Source organism: Brassica rapa, chromosome A09 (genome assembly GCF_000309985.2).
Source record: "Brassica rapa cultivar Chiifu-401-42 chromosome A09, CAAS_Brap_v3.01, whole genome shotgun sequence".
NCBI lineage: Eukaryota > Viridiplantae > Streptophyta > Magnoliopsida > Brassicales > Brassicaceae > Brassica > Brassica rapa.
Window position 1 is genome coordinate 3894646 of NC_024803.2, and position 21543 is coordinate 3916188.

At 29.4% G+C, this 21543-nt stretch overlaps 2 protein-coding genes and 1 pseudogene across 3 annotated transcripts; all 3 read right to left on the reverse strand.

Annotated features, from left to right (window-relative positions):
- Positions 1–407: 407 nt before the first annotated feature.
- LOC103837355 (G-type lectin S-receptor-like serine/threonine-protein kinase RLK1) lies at positions 408–4234 on the reverse strand. The gene is made up of 2 exons (XM_033279126.1): positions 3554–4234; positions 408–1602 (listed from the first exon to the last, which is right to left on the reverse strand). The coding sequence occupies exons 1-2, from the start codon at positions 4064–4066 to the stop codon at positions 715–717; spliced, it is 1401 nt and encodes a 466-aa protein (XP_033135017.1). The 5' UTR covers positions 4067–4234; the 3' UTR covers positions 408–714.
- LOC103837356 lies at positions 4215–13479 on the reverse strand (annotated as a pseudogene).
- A 1532-nt stretch (positions 13480–15011) lies between these two features.
- On the reverse strand, positions 15012–18558 carry LOC103837358 (agamous-like MADS-box protein AGL8). Of its 2 annotated transcripts, XM_009113716.3 has the most exons (9): positions 18276–18558; positions 17532–17558; positions 17327–17405; positions 17155–17219; positions 16730–16829; positions 16557–16598; positions 16386–16427; positions 15483–15592; positions 15012–15368 (listed from the first exon to the last, which is right to left on the reverse strand). In XM_009113716.3, the coding sequence occupies exons 1-9, from the start codon at positions 18458–18460 to the stop codon at positions 15266–15268; spliced, it is 753 nt and encodes a 250-aa protein (XP_009111964.1). In that variant the 5' UTR covers positions 18461–18558; the 3' UTR covers positions 15012–15265. The 2 variants fall into 2 exon arrangements, with proteins under 2 accessions (XP_009111964.1, XP_009111965.1); XM_009113717.3 differs by lacking the exon at positions 17532–17558 and having other exon boundaries at positions 18276–18553.
- Between the last annotated feature and the right edge of the window lie 2985 nt (positions 18559–21543).

The following is a 21543-nucleotide window of genomic DNA, read 5'->3' on the forward strand; positions in this document are numbered from 1 at the left end:
GATAATTTTATGCTTTCATGTTCCTCAAAACATACATACTTAGAAGAAAAATATCACAATAAGATACTAAGTCACATTATTCATAGGCATCAACACGGATATAGATCCAAATTTAAGGCCCATTTTGCATACATGAAGAAAATCTTTATTCTTGCTATGCACTTTTCACTAAAAATTAGTTTAAGTTTTTCCATTATTCCGGGATATCCTAGATTAATAAAAAAACACAATAAAATACTATTATTACGATCTTTTAGATTTCATTTATTTTTAATTCTTTTTAGAATCATAAATTTTCATTTTCAATCCAAAATTATGGAATTACACTAAAATCACACAATCCTACAATAGTCTCACACATTTCCAGTTTAGTTGTAAAATTGAGTTATAATTTCGCATTGTTATAATAAAAAAATAAATTCCCATCGTTATAATTTTGTAATTAAACCATAATGTTAATACGTTATCTTGAAATAAAAACTACGTTATGTAATTACGAGATAACAATTTTTATAACTAACAGAAATCAGACAAAATAAGCTATGCTCAACTTGTCATGATGATGTTCTTGATTTTGTGAGCTTCATACACGAAAACCATATATACCTCGATTCGCTTTCTCTTTAAAATTCTCGCCTTCCACAACAGAGATAAACATATAACTTCTGAACCTTAGTATTAGAGAGGGGCACGATATCCTGAAGTTCTAACATATCAGGATCGTGATCCAAGTTTAAGAACCTTAATGAATGTATCACTCTCACCATTCGTATCTCTAATGCCATAAGACAATGGAAACTTCTTCTTCCAACATAATTTATCTTTTCCAAGCACCACTGCTCCACAAAAACAGTCCTTGAGACAAGTTGCTTTACACCTTTCTTCATCATAATTTGAATACCTCTTGTAATCCCCTGACGGCCAATTTGTCATCCTCAAAGTCACAAACTCGTAGAGATTTGCATCCTGGTCCGCTGCTGCTGTTTGGTTACTCTCTCGTCCACAAATTTGCATCTCAAAATCAGGTTTACAATCACCATACTCGTCATCTGGATCCACCAACAAAAACCTCTTGGGGCATTCACATCTTGGCCTATTATTATCTCCTAAAATGCATATATTATTAAACCCACAAGCTAGATTCCCAAGCTCATTAGCATCAAGATACGGTCCAAACCTCTTTGCACATATATTCTCTGGTTCAGACCAAGCCAGAGACCATCCATTATCACTATTATTAACCCCTTGCCTCTTGGGATGATAGTACTGAGAGAAAACCCCGTCGAAATGTAAAACGGCACGGTGATAAAAGTCTTTGGACGGTACTGGATCTTTATTGTTGACATAGAATCTCGTTGTATTGTCGTTCATTACTACATACATGTAGCCTGTCTCGTTGAAAACCAATCGATTCCCGGGATTATGAGGGTCTTTTGTGTTACTTGAGTAGTACGAAAAGTATACATCTGTTTCTGCTAGCGTCTCGCTGTTGAGAGTAAGAAGCTGAAGATCTCCATCGTCACCTAAACGTAGCCTGAATCTTCCTTTCTGGAAGCTAGTCTCTTTGAGGCGAGATGAGAGATTCCCTCTAACTTCAATACTCTGCATCATCATCACCATACACCCGACCATATATATGTGATGTGTACTTACAATTAGACATCTGTAGAATAGCATAAACTGAATAATATAAATTTTGTACTTATCTAACTAGGCAAAGAGCCCGTGCGATATCGCACAGGAACTCATTTTATAAATAATATATTACAATCTATAATTTATAATTTTATATGCCTGATAAAAAAATTAAATCATATAAATAATTAAATTTAATTTTGATGATTAAAATATGATTTACAAAGTATTCAAATATATATATATATTTTTTTTTTTTTATAAACCTTAATGTTCCCTTTAATCTTTTATCAAAACACATATTGCATACTTGTGTCTTCATCTTTTTTAAGTTTTTTCATACATTTTTCACATGATAGTTATCTTCAACCACTTTTTGAACAAAATGCAATTTTTTTTGCATGATATATAATTTTTTTTCCTATTTAAGACATAATATTAAAATTATTAGTTTATAATTTTAAACAATTATAATTTATATGTTGGTAATTGTTATTTTGTATATTTATCTACCTGCTTTATTTATTGAAAATGAATATTCAGAAAATTGAATATTGTAATAAATATATGTTGATTTATGTTAATATGACCGTCTCATTTATAATATTTTTTTTTAATTTTTGGGAGAGTTCTTATAAAATACCAACACTTATTATATAAACTAACACATTACTTAAATAATCTCATTTATAAATTTTTTTTTTAATTTTTTGGGAGAGTTCTTATAAAATACCAACACTTATTATATAAACAAACACATTACTTAAATAAAACCAATATTTTTTAAAGCAATCCCACTTTGAGATGAAAAGATACCTTGTTTAGATGAAAAGTTGCAACTTTAACATTATTTTTTTCACCATTTTATTATTAGTAGATTAGTAAAAATTTGATTTGAAAAATGCATGGGAGAGACTATTTATAGATTTTTTTAAAGCCTATTTGAATAGTCACAACCCTTCAATATGAATAGTCACATTCTTTTAATACTTACAATTTCTCACTTTTTAAAAGATATTAGTGAATAGTCACAACTTTTAGACTATTTTTAGAAAGACACAACCTTACAACATATAACTTTTAGAAAAGACATAACCCTCTGCACATATTTTTCAAATGACAACCTTTCAACACAATTGAAGTTCACAACCTTAAGAATTAATTGGAAAAGACACAACCTTACAACATAGAACTTTTAGAAAAGACACAACCCTTTACACTATTTTTTCAAAAGACACAACCTTTCAACATAAGTGGATTCACAACCTTAGAAATTAATTGGAAAAGACACAACCTTCCAACATAATATTTTTAGAAAAGACACAACCCTTTACGCTTCTTTTTCAAAAGACACAATCTTTCAACATAAGTGGATTCACAGCCTTTGGAATTAATTGTGATTGCTATTATTAGTAGATATGATTTTTCTTTACGTTATTTATATTTTCATTAAAAAAATATTTCTAAAATGCAAACACAAACACCAATCACTGCATGCAAAATATGGAAGGGGAATTTTATGTAACCAAGTAATTAACTTAAGATGGGTTACGGTAATAGGTTCGTTTATAAAGCATACTGCCGTGAGCAAACGCGAATAACAACTTAAGAGAGAAAACACGATTGAGATTGAGGTGTATATTATTCATGTGAATGAATAATTTACAATCATTTTTACCTTTGCTATACAGTTTTAAAATTAGATATTTCTTTTTTTTAGAAAACTTTCTTATCCATTTAAAATAGTTTTTCCTAATTTTAAAATGTATACCGTTGCACTGATCATCAAGTCACTTCCAAACCAAGACATGCTTATATATAAAAAGATCAAACTCAAGAGTAAGTAAAAATTTGATCTCACAGTTGAGGTCTATGAGATATTTAAACTATATGGATTCATATCTTTATAAAGACTTACTTGACTAGGTAACAGAGTGTCGGTGGGATTAGCGAAGCTAGACCATAAAGCTACATCTGAATCTTCACTTAACAGACGTAAGTTTCCGGCGTCTGTTATTAGCCCTCGAGAAACAGAGCTCCTAGTTTGAGGAAGTGAAGAGCTCCAGAGCTGCTGACCTCCAGGGTCAGTAAGGACAAGACCACGATCTGCGGTTAGCGTAACCTTCGAACCCTCAGGGACAAGACCGGTGGTTGTGTTGACGGTTTGTGCATACCACACAATCGTCTTGTCAGGAATCTTGTCGAACCATATGGAGAGAGTGAAACCATCGTTTGGTTGAATCTTGCGGAAGCCAAAAGCAAAGTCACCAGAAGGGGAAAGCCATGAACTGGAGAATTGTTGGGATTCTGAAGCGGTCAGAGATTCTCCGACAGGAACAGATCCGCTGATGATGTTCTGAGACAAAACGACAAGTACTTGTAGATGTAAAACAAGAACAACTTGGAGTATCCAACAAGAGATAACACCCATTTTGTTCAAGCGAAGATGTAGAGATGATAAGAGTGTTTGTTTGTTTGTGTGGTGATATGTTTGTTACCAATCAAACGTAGAAGAAGGGATAAGATGACTTTAGGGCTTTTTAATTTCTTTCTAAAAAGTCAACGAAACAAACTTTGAATAGTCAGAGAAGTCTTCTCTTGATTTATTGGCACTAAATGAAAAATATTACACATACAAATGTCTATATATATATTCAAACACATGACACCGGAGCAGTAGAGAAGGTACTATAAGGAAAAGGGTTTGGAGGATCATGAACTTGAGCCACACCATCAAGCATCTGCGTAACATGTCTCATGTTAGGTCTCATTCTTGGTTCTTCTTGTATACACCATATCCCTATTTTCACATATCTCTCTACCATCTCCATGTCGTCAATGGCATCCAAATCGTCTTGGATCAGATCATCCAACCTCCTATTTTGGTAACAATAGTATGCCCAATCAATGAGAATCACTTCGTCTTCAAGATCGACGGCTTTCTTGCAGCACACGGTTTCCAAAAGCATTACTCCGTAGCTATAAACATCTACTTTGGATGTAATGGGACTGTTCCTGAACCACTCCGGTGCGACATACCCTTTCGTGCCGCGGATGTTCGTGAGTGTATGTGTTTGGTCCATCATCAGAAGCTTTGCTAGACCGAAATCCGAAATTCGAGGGTTGTAATACTCATCTAAGAGTATGTTTTGCGGTTTTATGTCACAATGTATGATCTGCTCGCTGCATTCTTCATGTAGATACAAGATTCCACGAGCAATCCCAATCGCTATTCTTCTTCTATCTTCCCAGCTCGGTCTCGGACGCCTGAAGAGAAAACCGGCTAATGTCCCGTGAGGTATGAACTCGTATACAATCATACGGCTGTGCCCTTCGTTGCAGAAGCCAATTAGCCTCACCAGGTTCTTGTGGTGGATCTGACCAATCACTTTAACCTCATTCTTGAACTCTTTCTCGTTTTCTTGAGCAACACGGTCTAGTTTCTTGACAGCCACGGTAACTTCAGAATCATTACTAAGTTTTAAAAAACCCTTGTAGACAATCCCAAATGCTCCTCTCCCAAGCTCCTCCATGAAATCTCCGGTAGCTGCTAAGAGCTCTCCGTATGTAAAGACTCTCAGATTCAACTCAACTGCAGTAGCTACACCCATATCTCCACCTTGATTAGGTTTCTTCTTTGCCGTCTTACTCCTTCCGTACAACGCAAGGAATATGAAATTCACAAAAGCTGAAGTTCCAAGCAAAACCGAACAAGCGATGATTAACCAGTCCCTGTCTTTCCCTCTATCTTTAGCACTTGGAGCATCCGCACCGCCGCCTTTTAAAACCTTAATGAGTGTATAACTATTACGTGGATCATAGTTTTCACCATTAGGAGATCTCTGACCAAAAGACAATGGAAACCTCTTGGCCCAACATACTCTATCGTTTCCATAAACAACAGCAGAACAAAAACAATCGTCAAGACAAGCTTTTCTACAACTTTCTTCATCATAATCATTGTACACCTGGTAATCCCCGTACGGCCAGTTCGTGCGGTCAACACGAATAAGCTCATAAGTATTGTTATTACTTGGTCCACAAGTCTGCATCTCGAAATCCGCCTTGCAGTCACCATACTCATCACTAGTATCCAATAATGAGAACCGCTCTGGACACTGACATCTCGGCCTTTGTGTATCTTCCAAACTGCATATACTATTAAACCCACAAGCTACATTCCCGACAGATATATCGGAGCTACTCCGACATATATTTTCCGGCACAGCCCAAACCAGCTCCCACCCGTTACTCCCTTCCCCTTTGGAATGAGAGTATTGAGCGAAAACTCCATCGAAATGTAGAACGGCACGGAGGTAAACGTCGCTAGAAGATGCGGGGACGTCGTCTTTAATACCGAATCTTGTTTTGTCGCTTAGAAGAACATACATGTAGCCTGACTGGTTGAAAACTAACCGAGTCCCAGGATTAGGTTCCTTTGTATTGGTTTCGAAGTACTGAAAGTATACATCTCTTTCGGCTAGTGTCTTGGAGTTGAGAACCAGAAGCTGAAGGTTTCCGTCATCGCCTAGACGTAATCTAAATTTTCCTTTCTTGACACTTGTCTCCGTCAGGCGAGATGAAAGATTCATTCCAATCTCTATACTCTGCATAGTATACAATAACGAATCAGTGCGAAAACCACTAACCCTTCCCTGATATAATGTGTTTTGGTTATTTGAAGTTTTGTTTTGTTTTGCATTAGTTGGGATACAAAGCTCAGATGAAAAAAAACATAAAATTATTTTTTTATAGATAGTTTTGATATACAAAACAGTTTGGATATTTGATTATATCTGAAATATCCGAAGGAACCAAAAAATACCCGAACTGATAATCTCTACTAATAAAAGGGAGCTTTTGAGGCTCCATAGGGCGTCCACATCAGCGGAAAAAATTTTTCTCAAAATCTGACACGTGGCATAAAATATAATTTTACATTTTAATATTATTTATTTTTGAAAATTGTAAAAAATATGTAAACATACAGCATAAAAAATGGAAAAACTACATTAAACATATGTAAGATTACTATTTTTCACTTAAAAAAAGACGGCTTATCTCCATAATGTAACATTCCTGTTTTATAAAAAAAAAAATTATATATAATTTCAAAAATAATAAATATATGTAAAACATACAACATAAAAATGGAAATACTACATTAAACATATGTAAGATTACCATTTTACATTTAAAAATAACAATAATATGTAAACATACAACATAAAAAAATGGAAAATTTACATTAAACATATGTAAGATTACCATTGTTCACTAAAAAAACGGTTTATCTTCATAATGTAACATTACCATTTTATAAAAAAAAAAAAAAAAACATAAATATAACTATTTGACTATATGTCCAAGTTCGTCTATTAAACATTGCCGTTTTACATTAAAAATGGAAAAATACGTAAAGATTTAAACATCTATCTTAAAATATAAAATATAGACATTAACTAAATATAAAGTATAAGAAAGAGAAATACTCAATATAAAAAAAAATAAGTAAATATTATAAATATATAAATATACAAATTATATATACAATAATAAGTAAATGCACAATTTTAAAAAAATAGAAAGAGTACATTAAATATTAGACATCTATCTTAAAATGTAAAATATAGATATTAAGTAAATAGAAAGTATAAGAAAAAGAAATACACAACTTAAAAACAATGGAAAAAATATATTAAGATTTAAACATCTATCTTAAAATGTAAAATATAGATATTATGCAAATAGAAAGTATAAGAAAAGGAAATACACAATTTAAAAAAATGGAAAAAGTACATTAGTATTTAAACATCTATCTTAAAATGTAAATCAATCTTAAAATATAAAATTATTAGTAAATAGAAAGTATAAGAAATATAAATACACAATATAAAGAAAAATAAATAATAAGTAAATATAAAATATAATCCCGAAAGATGACACGTGGCATAAAATAGAGTTTTACATTTTAATATTACTTATTTTCGAAAATTATAAAAAATATGTAAACATACAGCATAAAAAAATAGAAAAACTACATTAAACATATGTATAATTACTATTTTTCACTTAAAAAAAAGACGGCTTATCTCCATAATGTAACATTACCGTTTTATAAAAAAACAAAACACATTATATATAATTTCGAAAATAATAAATATATGTAAAACATACAACATAAAAATGGAAATACTACATTAAACATATGTAAGATTACCATTATATATTTTTATTTTAAGAAAATAATATGTAAACATACAACATAAAAAATAGAAAAAACTACATTAAATATATGTAAGATTACCATTTTTCACTAAAAAAAACACGGCTTATCTCCATAATGTAACATTACTATTTTGTAAAAAAACAAATGATATATAATTTCGAAAATAATAAATAATATGTAAACATACAACATAAAACATGTAAATACTACATTAAACATATGTAAAATTACCATTTTACATTTAAAAATAACAATAATATGTAAACATACAACATAAAAAAATGGAAAAACTACATTAAACATATATAAGATTACCATTGTTCACTAAAAAAACGGTTTATCTTCATAATGTAACATTACTATTTTATAAAAAAAAGAAAAAAGCATAAATATAACTATTTGACTATTTGTCCAAGTTTTTCTATTAAACATTGCCGTTTTACATTAAAAATGGAAAAATACGTAAAGATTTAAACATCTATCTTAAAATATAAAATATAGACATTAACTAAATATAAAGTATAAGAAAGAGAAATACTCAATATATAAAAAAATAAATAATAAGTAAATATTATAAATATATAAATATACGAATTATATATACAATAATAAGTAAATGCACAATTTTTAAAAAATGGAAAGAGTATAATAAATATTAAACATCTATCTTAAAATGTAAAATATAGATATTAAGTAAATAGAAAATATAAGAAAAAGAAATACACAACTTAAAAACAATGGAAAAAGTATATTAAGATTTAAACATCTATCTTAAAATGTAAAATATAGATATTATGCAAATAGAAAGTATAAGAAAAGGAAATACACAATTTAAAAAAATGGAAAAAGCACATTAGTATTTAAACATCTATCTTAAAATGTAAATCAATTTTAAAATATAAAATTATTAGTAAATAGAAAGTATAAGAAATAGAAATACACAATATAAAGAAAAATAAATAAGAAGTAAATATATAATATAATCTCGAAAGATGACACATGGCATAAAATATAGTTTTACATTTTAACATTACTTATTTTCGAAAATTATAAAAAATATGTAAACATACAGCATAAAAAATAGAAAAACTACATTAAACATATGTAAGATTACTATTTTTCACTTAAAAAAAAGACGGCTTATCTCCATAATGTAACATTACCGTTTTATAAAAAAAACAAAAAACATTATATATAATTTCGAAAATAATAAATATATCTAAAACATACAACATAAAAATGAAAATACTACATTAAACATATGTAAGATTACCATTTTACATTTTTATTTTAAGAAAATAATATGTAAACATACAACATAAAAAATGGAAAAACTACATTAAACATATGTAAGATTACCATTTTTCAATAAAAAAAAACACGGCTTATCTCCATAATGTAACATTACTATTTTGTAAAAATACAATTATATATAATTAATAATATGTAAACATAAAATATAAAAAATGGAAATACTACATTAAACATATGTAAAATTGTCATTTTACATTTAAAAATAACAATAATATGTAAACATACAACATAAAAAATGGAAAAACTACATTAAACATATGTAAGATTACCATTGTTCACTAAAAAAACGAGTTATCTTCATAATGTAACATTACCTTTTTATAAAAAAAAGAAAAAAAAACATAAATATAACTATTTGACTATTTGTCCAAGATTTTCTATTAAACATTGTCGTTTTACATTAAAAATGAAAAAATACGTAAAGATTTAAACATCTATCTTAAAATATAAAATATAGACATTAACTAAATATAAAGTATAAGAAAGAGAAATACTCAATATATAGAAAAATAAATAATAAGTAAATATTATAAATATGTAAATATACGAATTATATGTACAATAATAAGTAAATGCACAATTTTTAAAAACTGGAAAGAGTACATTAAATATTAAACATCTATCTTAAAATGTAAAATATAGATATTAAGTAAATAGAAAGTATAAGAAAAGGAAATACACAATTTAAAAAAATGGAAAAAGTACATTAGTATTTAAACATCTATCTTAAAATGTAAATCAATCTTAAAATATAAAATTATTAGTAAATAGAAAGTATAAGAAATAGAAATACACAATATAAAGAAAAATAAATAATAAGTAAATATATAATATAAGTAAATACCAAATTTAAAAAATGGGAAATTACATTTTTTTAACGCTGATTTATTATGATCTTACAATTATGATATAGGAAAGATTACATAGACGATTCGACAACCGACAATACTACCTGCCTTATGAAGACCTACGCCTAACTGCATCACATGAGCCGTCCTATGAAGATCCACGCTTGACTAGATTTACTTGCACCATGTTGAAGATCTCTTGCAAGCCATTCCTCTTTTGTCTGTATAATTGTTTAATAAACCGCTCTCTCCGGGACTTGAAACTTGGATTTCCTGTAATCTGCAATAAATTGCATAGTCTGGGATTCGAACCCCAGACCTGGGTGTAGAAGCCTTTAAACATTAACCAATAGGCTACGGTGCTTCCACATGGGAAATTACATTAAGATTTAAAAATATATATTAAAATTTAAAATATAGATATTACGTAAATAGAAAGTATAACAAATGGAAATATACAATTTAAAAAATTGGAAAACGTACATTAAGATTTAAACATCTATCTTAAAATATAAAATAGAGATATTAAGTAAATGAAAAGTACAAGAAATGGAAATACATATACAGGAAAATAAATAATAAGTAAATAATGTAAATATATAATATATGAATTATAAATGTAATAATAAGTAAATACACAATTTTTTAAAAAATGGAAAAAGTTCATCAAGCATTAAACATCTATCTTAAAATGTAAAATATATAATATAAGTAAATACACAATTTAAAAAATGAAAAAAGTACATTAATATTTAAATATCTATTTTAAAATATAAAATATAGATATTACGTAAATAAAAATATAAGAAATGGAAATAAACATTTTAAAAAATGGAAAAAGTACATTAAAATTTAAGCATCTATCTTAAAATGTACTTATATCTTAAAATGGTAGTAAATTATATAAAAATGGAAATACCACATTAAAAAAAATGTATAGTTTTACATCAAGAAAGTCCCTATAAAACTCATTATTCCATCCACATCAACCTCACACTATTAAGGAAAATTTCAAAGCACTCGAGCAAAAAAATGGTTTCACCATAAACTCTTGCCGTCCCAGAAACCTTTAATGACCTTGACTGAGATTTTTTTATAACAACAAACTTTTTGTTAGATGGATTCATTGTTGGGAAACCCGCAACTTCCAAAAGCCGAACTTATTCATGGGAATTGAATTGTTTTTCATAGACTCAAAGGTATTCTTACAAATTTAAATTAATCTAATCCATAATTTTATTGTTAATATTCATACTAACTCTCTCATGACCAAACCATTTCAGTTAGTAACCATTCAAGCGTTTATCCCGAAACACTTCTTTCCTCGCCGAATCAGGTATTGGTTCATGTTGGTTTAGTATTGTTTTTGGTTTACTAACCGGTTTAGGATGGTCCTATTGTAAATATAATTTAAGTTGGTTTAGCATATATTATGTTTAAAATAACTTAAATTAAATAATAATAATATTATGCTTAAAATATAATTTTAGAGAGTTTTCAAATATAGTTTACATAACATTATAGGTGATGAATTTAATTTATTAAATTAGTTTATTACTTAAAACTAAGTTTTTTTAAAAAACATACTGAGTTATAAATATCAATGATGGATTGGTGAGTATAACATGAAGACAAACATGAAGATAAAAAAAAAAACATGAAGACAAAATTATAAATATATGATTTTCAAGATAATAAATTCAGTTTTTATTCAGATAGTCAATATATAATATCTTAAATTATTTTTTTAAAAATATACATAATTTATATATATATATTAATCTTCCAAACTTAAACTATTATATTATATATGAATAATGTTTTTAAATAAAAATAATTTCTAATTTAAAATAAAAATAAAAACAACAAATGGTTATTTTCAAATAATGGATGAAATTTACATTATACTATCATTTAACAAGTATTAGATACGTTTTGATATATCATTATTTTCTATTTCCAGAAAACAATATATTGTTTAACATCAATATCATCTAGGTTAAGTATACGAACAACACAAATTCAAACATCACAAAAAATATTTACATAATCATTATAATACAATAATTTAATCAAAAAATATAATTAAAAAATATTAAAAAGAATAATTATATACTTAATATTTGAAAATAAAAGATATTTTTGCTAAAATTGTACTTACCTGGCCAAGGAGATCGACCATCTTTTTACGGATCGATCGAATGTTGAGCATGTGGTCGATCCGAAAATACTCTGCAGTTTAATAAAATCTCTAAAACATTTATTCCAACGCTCAAAAGATAGTTTTGCTAAATATGATAACTAGATAGCCAATAAAATTACAAAAAAATATTTAAATAGTAAAAAATATGTTAATTTAACATTTTAAAATTTAAAAATAAATTTTAATTATGATATGCATTTTAACATTTATATAAATATATATCATAGCCTAAATATAATTAATTTAACAACTTAAATTAGAAAAAATAAAAATCCCGGGCGTAGCCCGGGTTAATCCCTAGTAGATCTCTAAAACTAAGTATTAGAAAATCTAAAATATCCGAACCTAATTCAAAAAATACCTAAATGCGTAATAAACCTTAAAATCTAAATACTCATAAATCTAAAATACCAAACCGGATCCGAATAGATATCCAAACTCCCACCCTTACTAATTATGGTAAAACCACTACCCTTTAGCTCTTTCAGTCACCAATGAGAATATGGACTCACCTGAGTAGGCAACAGAGTGTCTGTTGGATGATCAAAGCTTGACCACAAAGCCACGCCGGAATCTTGGCTGAACAGAGTGAATTCTCCGGCGTCGTTGATGAGCCCTCGAGAAACAGAGCTACTACTCGGAGAAAGTGAAGAACTCCAATGCTGTTGACCTCGAGGGCCAGTGAGAACCAAACCGCCATCTGCGGTTAGTGTAACCTTCGAACCAGCAGGGACAAGACCGGTGGTCGTGTTGACCGCTTGTGCGTGCCAGACGATGGTTTTGTCGGGAATCTTGTCGAACCATATGGAGAGAGTGAAACCATCGTTTGGTCTTATCTTGCGGAACCCTAAAGCAAAGTCACGGGAAGGGGATCTCCATGAACTAGAGAATTGTTGGGACTCTGAAGCTGTGAGGGATTCTCCGACAAGAACGGATCCGTTGATGATGTTTTGAGACAAAACGACAGGTGTTTGTAGTTGCAGAAGAAGAAAGAGATGGATTATCGACCAAGTAAGGAATCCCATTTTGCTTAACGAATGATGGTGAGATTATGTGTGTGTTTACATATAGAGTTAGGTTTAAGTTGATTAGTTCGTTACAACAGAACGTATAAAAAGGTTAAGAAGACTTATTGATTATTTTATTCTAAGTCAATAGTCAGATCTTAAAGAGTCAATAGTAGGGGTGTTCAATCCGGATATCGGTTCGGTTTCGGTTCGGTTTTTTTTGGTTTTCGGTATTTCGGTTAGTAAAATATAACTACCATTCTAAATCCATATTTACTTCGGTTCGGTTCGGTTTATATACCGTCGGTTTATTCGGTTTTATACCAAAAAACATAATTATTTTGTTTGAGATCATATTATATAAATTTTAGAGTCATATTGTCAACATAGTCATTTATTAAAAATATATTACATGTTCAAATAAATGAACAAAAAAATAAAAATACTTCTATCATCAAATAAAATAATCAAATCTACAACTAAAATCAAAGCTTGAAATTTTGAAAATAAAAATATGAAACAAAACAGAAACATGAAAGAAAAATTTTTCCACTCTACCATATATAGTGTTCATTAAAGTCATGTTTTTTCAATTAAAAATTTTCCATTAATTATTGTCCATCAAATTTATAATCTTTATATTAATTTAGTGAAAACTAAAATAAAGCAAAAAAATCAAAAAAAAACTTAGAAAATAAGATGTCTGAATTGCGATGTATTGTTATTTAGTTATAGTTCAAGTGTTTTACAAATTAAGGTTTTTTATTACTATAAAATTATGGTAATATTTATTAACACAAATTTAACTTATGTAACAAATAGATATTCATGTATTGTCATAAAATAGATACATGTTTCTACTTTTAATCGGTTTTGTTCGGTTTATTCGGTTTAATCGGTTATATACCAAACCATATCCAAATCCTACAGTTTTTATAAAGGTATATCCATTCAGTTTATATGGTATATACCAAAACCAAACCATATTGTCTATTTCGGTTCGGTTCGGTTCGATACGGTTCGGTTTTACCATATTGAACAGCCCTAGTCAATAGTCTTTTCCTCCATACAATTCTGAAAATGTGGTCTATAGTCATTCAACGGGTAATAAACAGAGTATGTGGTTGTATGTTTATTGAGATAAGACTTATCTTCCTTGGGTTTGCCTTTAGGTGGCAAAAATGAACATTGTTTTTTTTTTTTTTTTTGAAAACTGAGTCTTTTTAAAAGAATTGAAACTCAAACTAATATGCTTTGTAGTTAGTTTTGTTAGTTCAACTGAAACATTAACAAAGCAAAATATATAAATTATAGAATAAAATAATTTTAGAAGAAAAATAAAAAAAATATATTTTAGGTTTTAACTTGGAAAATTATGGGTTTGATTGTAAGAATCTACAACCGCAGTTGTCACCAATCCTTCTTTTGATAATTAATGTTTTTCTAAATATTTGATAAAAATTAATGTTTTTCTAAATACCAAATAACAATCGGTTATTTGTAAATTGTAATATGTATGCTAAAGTTTGGTTGTTTTCTATATTTATTTGTACAACCTTTTCCTTTCTCTCAAGAATCATGATAATCATCTGTGACACGCTGTACCATGCGGTGACCACTTTAAAGGGCACCATAACGAGTTTTTTTTTTTTTTTTGGTAAAAGCACCATAACGAGTTGATTTACAAATTACAATGAAAGCAGAGTTGAGAAATTTTGGATATAAGACTTTGTAAATTCATAAACCTATTGAGAACATTTACGAACAATATAACATTGATAATTTGCTTTCACGAATTTATGCCACAGTAAAAGGAGAAGTATCAATACATCACTCATCAGAAATCATCACAACGATATGAATATTCGTTCTTAAGACACAGTGAATCTAGTAATAGCGTACGTACGTTCTTGACATTGTAATTCCGTCATTACAAACATATATATATCAGTATTAATAAAGAGTCAAGTCACCAAAAATGCTGATACATTATGAAATTATTGAACATTAATATCATACTTAGGTAATTTTACTCATTTGAACGTAGCATCCAAGCTGGAAGAAGAGAGTTTGGTTCAATCAACGACGATGCACCGCCGTTCTCTCCCACAACTCTCTCCACAAGGCCATCTCTGCCCATTAAATAATTACGAATCAGAATCTTCCATAGCTAGAGATGTATATTACACAATTAATCATAATCTAAATGTAATTAAGAATGCTACTGAGAGGGAGAGAGAGGAAACCTGGAGGCGGTTACGCAGTACTGGGGCTGAAGAACTGAAGAATTGTTGGAGCATTGGATTAATTGTCCTTCTTGCTGACCCGTGTTCTTCTCCTTTTCCTTCTCCTTAATCTATCATTATTATAGTTTTAGTCGTTGTTAATACTACAGATGTACGAATTGCATGTTCTGTTTCATATTTACTTACTATATAAATATAATTAGTATTATATGTTCTATACAGTAAAAACATAACCACTCTGAAGTTTACAAGTATAGTTGCGTATAGTTGAATATAATACCCAGAAGTTAACAAAAGCAATATATATTTGTATGTTTTATCAAGGTTCTAAATATTAGATCAATTAATGAACCAAACTGTATAATATAGTTTTACAACTAATCGGTGTTTAGTTGGCTGTATCAAAAAGTACAAACGATTGTACTGTTAGTGCCTTTATATCTATGTTTTCAACATTGGTATTTATTAGAAATACTAATAATAAATAAATAATCACTTTCTAATGCTAAAAGGGTATTAAAAACACTACTACTAATAAATAAATAAATACAAATTAACCACTTCTATTGCTAGCATATTAGTAACCATTTAAAAAAAAAAATATTGTAGGGACTACTAAGTACTAACATACAATACAATTCTTCATGTATATCAGTATTAACCACTTCTATTGCTGATATTTTTATAAAACTTGTAGAGAATTATTTAGTAAATTAATATTTTAGAGACATATGTTCATATATATATATATATATATATTCTTATGCTATAGTAATATAGTTAAAATAATCTTTAGATGTAAAATTTGGTGAGATACTGATATAACATATTATTGTAAATTATTTCATTTTCAACCTTTAGTCCCGTTTTAAATTAAATATAACCATTTAATTCAAAACTAACCTTTTTGAGAAGCGTATTATTGTGATCTTGCAAGGCCTTATCCTGATACATTTAAATGAAATAAAATATTTTTATTATTATTCTTTTTTTTTGTGGAACACAAATAAAATAAGCAAGTTATATATATAAAAATAAATTGTTTTGATGATGTATCTAATTGAGACACTTTACCTTCTTCTGGAGCGCTGATATGGATTCGAACATAGCTTGGTTCTGCAAATATTACAAATTCATTAAACAAAACTATCACAGATTTCAGCTCAAACTCATAGCCAAAAACCTCACTTTTCGATCTAAATATTTACATAGACATGTAGATGTACTAACGTTCTCGTATTACGTACCTTTCTTGACCTAATGCTCTTGATAGCAGCGTCGAGCTGATGCTCCAAGCTTTGAAGCTCCTTTATGCTCAAGGAATCAAGATCTTCCCCCATAAAATTCCTGCACATTTCAGTTTTCTGATTAGTAATTACTGATGTAACCAGTGTACTTGTAATTATGTTACCTCGCTACCTATCTGATATTACGCCAAGTTTTACCATCAATTTTCCATACAGAAAATGAACATTGTGAGGATCCAAGACACAAATAGCAAGTCTAGTTTAACTTATGTGTAATGTGTTACGATTTCTTACCATTAGGACTAACAAATTGAATAAGTTTACGTTAAACTGCGATTTGATTAAAGCACAGATTGATCTACAATCTTAATTTGACATAATGCACTTGAAGACGATATGGCACTACATATGTATTTATAATATACCTTTTATTCTTTTCAAGTACCTCAACTCTTGCCTTGAGCTTAGCATGCTCTAGAACCCAATTTTCCTACAACATTAATTGATATATGATAGAAACTAGTTACTACAAAATACACATAACTGAGCAAGACTTATGAACATAAACATCTAGAAGAAACAAAGCTTAAAACTTACACTTTGTGAAATGTCTCGGCCAACAAGTTGTTTGTCTGAATATAAATAGCGATCATATCGCTCAAGTATCCTTTCCATGCTATATTTCAGAGAAAAAACAATCAAAATATACTTCATTAATTTGATCCATGTATATCAGATTAGATTTCAAACGCGTTGTAATGTGTAACATTAATTTGTCACAAAGTGTTAGCCAAGAGCTTACATTGTTTGGTATGCTGACAAAGGATCGCTAAAAGTTAGCATATAACACAAAAATGTATATAAAACCTGGCTTTGGTGAGTCCACGAGTCATCATAGAAAATATGCGTACAAATTCAATCTCAATTACCTGACTCGGTTATCTAAGCAAACGGTATGATATATATATAATGTATATGATCGTACAAACAAATATATGTACACTTTAACTCAAAAAGATATATGTACACACTCAAAAATGCATTTATATCAGTACGAACTTACATATATGTTAGTATCCAATGGATTATAGCATATCCTTGTAAATGCTTATTCCATTGTTTCAAATCAACCTTTCTTTTGCTTTCAAATGTATGTTATTGATTAACTATATTATACACGTTATATACATATATATATTATCCTACGTGTCTGTGTGCACGTCCTTGCATACATCAAAAGAGGCAATCAAATCGTGAGTCTGTGTACTAAGTATCATAATTTCATGCTATTTTCTATACATAAACAGCTTTTTCATGCGTCCGTACGTAAAATCCCCAAAAAACCCTAATTTCTCGAGCCACTTCTTAGGGAAAAAACAAATCTACAGTAGATATGCAACACAAAGGGACAAGATTTAGATCTAGATTGAGACATACGCTTATGAAACAAATCTTACTAAAAAATCAAGAAAGCAGATGGATAAGATCGATGTGAATATATAATATAATATATGGTTTACGAATGAAACCAATAGATAATAATTACCTAGAGTCAGTGGAATATTCGAAGAGTTTGCCTTTGGAAGAGAAGACAACGAGAGCAACCTCAGCATCGCAGAGAACAGAGATCTCATGAGCTTTCTTGAGCAAACCAGACCTTCTCTTTGAGAAAGTAACTTGCCTATTGATCTTGTTCTCTATCCTCTTCAGCTGAACCCTACCCCTTCCCATCTCTCTATCTTTTCTCTCTCCTTAATCTTCAAGAACATGAGAGAGAAATGACAACCCTGAAATGACCAAAGTATATATCTCTCTTTCTTTCCTATCTCTCTCTGGGTATCTTTTGTGTTAAATTAAATATTGTTATAATTTTTGTTTTTATTTATTTATTTTTTGTGGACTTTTGTTGGGTTTCGCGTGAGTTTACAGTGGCGCAAGCGTGTGAATAGTGACATAAGTGATGTGGTATAAATACGGTATGTTGATGTGAATACATAGACGATGATATTTGGGGAAATAGAGAGAAAAGCCACATAGAGAGTGGAAAAGACCAGAGTGGGGACAAAGTTAAGGGCTGTTTGGTAAATAAACCATATGATGTATTGTCGAGTTCTCATAGGTTGTTTACTTCTGTAGTAATAACTTGTTCGTTAGTTTTGTGCCGCCCCTTTGGCTAACGTTGTTTCCGTACTGTACGGCATTTTTTCTTGCCATTGCTTTTAAGGTTAAGAAAAAACAGATCAAGAACTCGAATCTATTTTTTTTTACGACCAAGAACTCAAATCTTAATGGGTATTAAAGGAAAAAAAATGTAATTCCTTATATGTTTCCATGCAGTAAAATTTTATATGGGCCACTAATGTTTCAATTGTAAAATTTGTTTTTGTCAAAAAATGTAAATTTTGATTAGTAATTATAATTTTTTCTTTCATGGAGAAACACAGATGATTTTATCTATTTTATCAACACTTTGCGCTGAGTACAGTTGTCGCTCATGCTTTTTTCAACATTTTGGCATTGTATTTGCAAACACGGAAATATGAAATTTTCTCTAGGCTAGCGTTGATCTTTTTGATCAACATGCATATCTACTATAAATAATCCAGTTGATATATTTACAATTTCTCTTTTGACCGAAAACTAGACTATATATGGGAAGCGAATCTTAAACGTATGATACTCCCAATAGAAAACTAAACTCCATACTATTTACCATTTCATTATCCCTCCTTTAAATAGATAGGTCTGGTATCAATAGGAAGACCCATAATATATGGATATATAGATTTCCAAAAAAAGGTAAAGATCTTTAGTGATTAATTGGTAATGCATTATAGTAGTCATTTTAATTTTGTAGGATTAACATGTAACGCTAGAGTTATCTTCTCTATCTTTTGTTTTTTGTAAGCAAACACTAGATTTATCTTATTAACAAATAATTTTGTCTGAAGATTCAACTGTTTTTTTCTTGTGGTTATTGAATAGGGAACGTGTTCCGATAAGAAGTTAACAAACCAACATCCATGTCGGTCCCGTGACTAGTATATGTCTGACTTCTTCGTGATATGCACACCATAATGGATCCAATGTGATTGATAACTGAATGAATATCAAATTATGTAAGAATTGATAACTGATCCAAGGAATCACTTTAATTATTTTTACATTACTTGCAGACTTAAATTTTGCTATTTAGCTCCTTTATCGTTGGTATTTAATTTATTGTTCGATCAGAAAAATACTATTTCTGCAAAACGTCTTTAGAAAATAATATATTAATCGGCAAATGGTACCGCCTTAGGATTGGCATAGACAAATACTCGCTCAAATCAAATGTATGTAAAAGTATTATAGACTATATAGTATATACCAAAACTGGACCACATGAACAAAAAGAAATGGACCACATTTGGGTGTTGATGAGCCCTAAACATCTAAATGGGTGGGTAGTACGTAAACATATTTGCATTCTCTGAATCGTTATTAACATAAATTTGGTTCTCTCCTTCGTACGATATATGTTTGCCCTCTTAGATCAAAACTCTGAATCTTTTTCTCTTCTCATACCTTATGTTAAGTCAACATCTCAAGAGCGCATATATTATATCGCACGTTGTCTTGTCAAACCTATATACCAATATATAGTGGACATAAACCCCAAATTGTCCATAATTAATATTTATATCAAATCATCTTTTTGTGAAATTTGAAATTTTAGACATCAATCGTTAAAAGCTTGTAATTTTTTACGAATATATGTCAACTTAGGACCATTTTAACATCACGCCTTGTCTTCTTTTTTTGGTGTGTGTGTGTGTGTGACCACACTGATCAGTACATGATATTTGGTGCGCATATGGTATGGTGATAAATGAATTTTCTTGATATTAAGAAAAGTTGATTTCATCATATAGGCCTTTTATCATAATTATAACCTTCCATCCATAGGTTTACATATGTGATATTATTATAAACATGATATTCTGAAGAAAAACAAACTTCACATTATTTTCCATTCATTTCAACGCAAATAAAAACTTCACATACTTCATATATTCCTTGCTTTGATTGCTCTTATGGAGGGTTGATAATTTTAGGGTTTAGATGCAAATACAGAATCGACAACGCACACAGATTTTTCTAAAGCATCTTCTTACTTTGTCTTATTTTGGATTAGATTCTCTGCCACACAACTAATTAGGGCTGGGCAAATAAACCGAACCCGAAAATCCGAACTGAACCCGATCCGATAAAAATGAATCCGAACCGAACTCGGACCTAAATGGATATCCGATAGAACCCGAAACATTTAAAATCACAAAAAAAACTTCTACCAAATATGATCTTAATTCTTAATATGTATCCAAAATACTTTAAGATATTATTGAACTTCTAAAATAATTATCTGTTACATCAAATGAAGATTGATGGTGGAATGTGGCGGTTGATGCCTGAAGTTTTTAGATTTTGGTTTTGTTTTTATTGAATAATGTTTCTCATTTCATGAGAACTTATTTTTTGTTTTATGATTTCATTTATATGGTTTTCTTTATATCACTAACTATGTTTATCTTTCGCTTGATTTTGAATGATCACGTTTGATGTTTTTTCTTATTTTTGAATCGATTTTACTTATGTTTTGGCTATTAAAATATGTACAAATCATGTATTTTAAATTCGAAGAACCGATTTTATTTATGTTTTAGTTACAAAATAGGTACAAATCAGGTATTTTTAAACCGAAGAACCGATTGGGACCCGAACCCGAAAGTACAATGGGTTATACCGGTTCTTTGAAGATTTACTAACCCCGA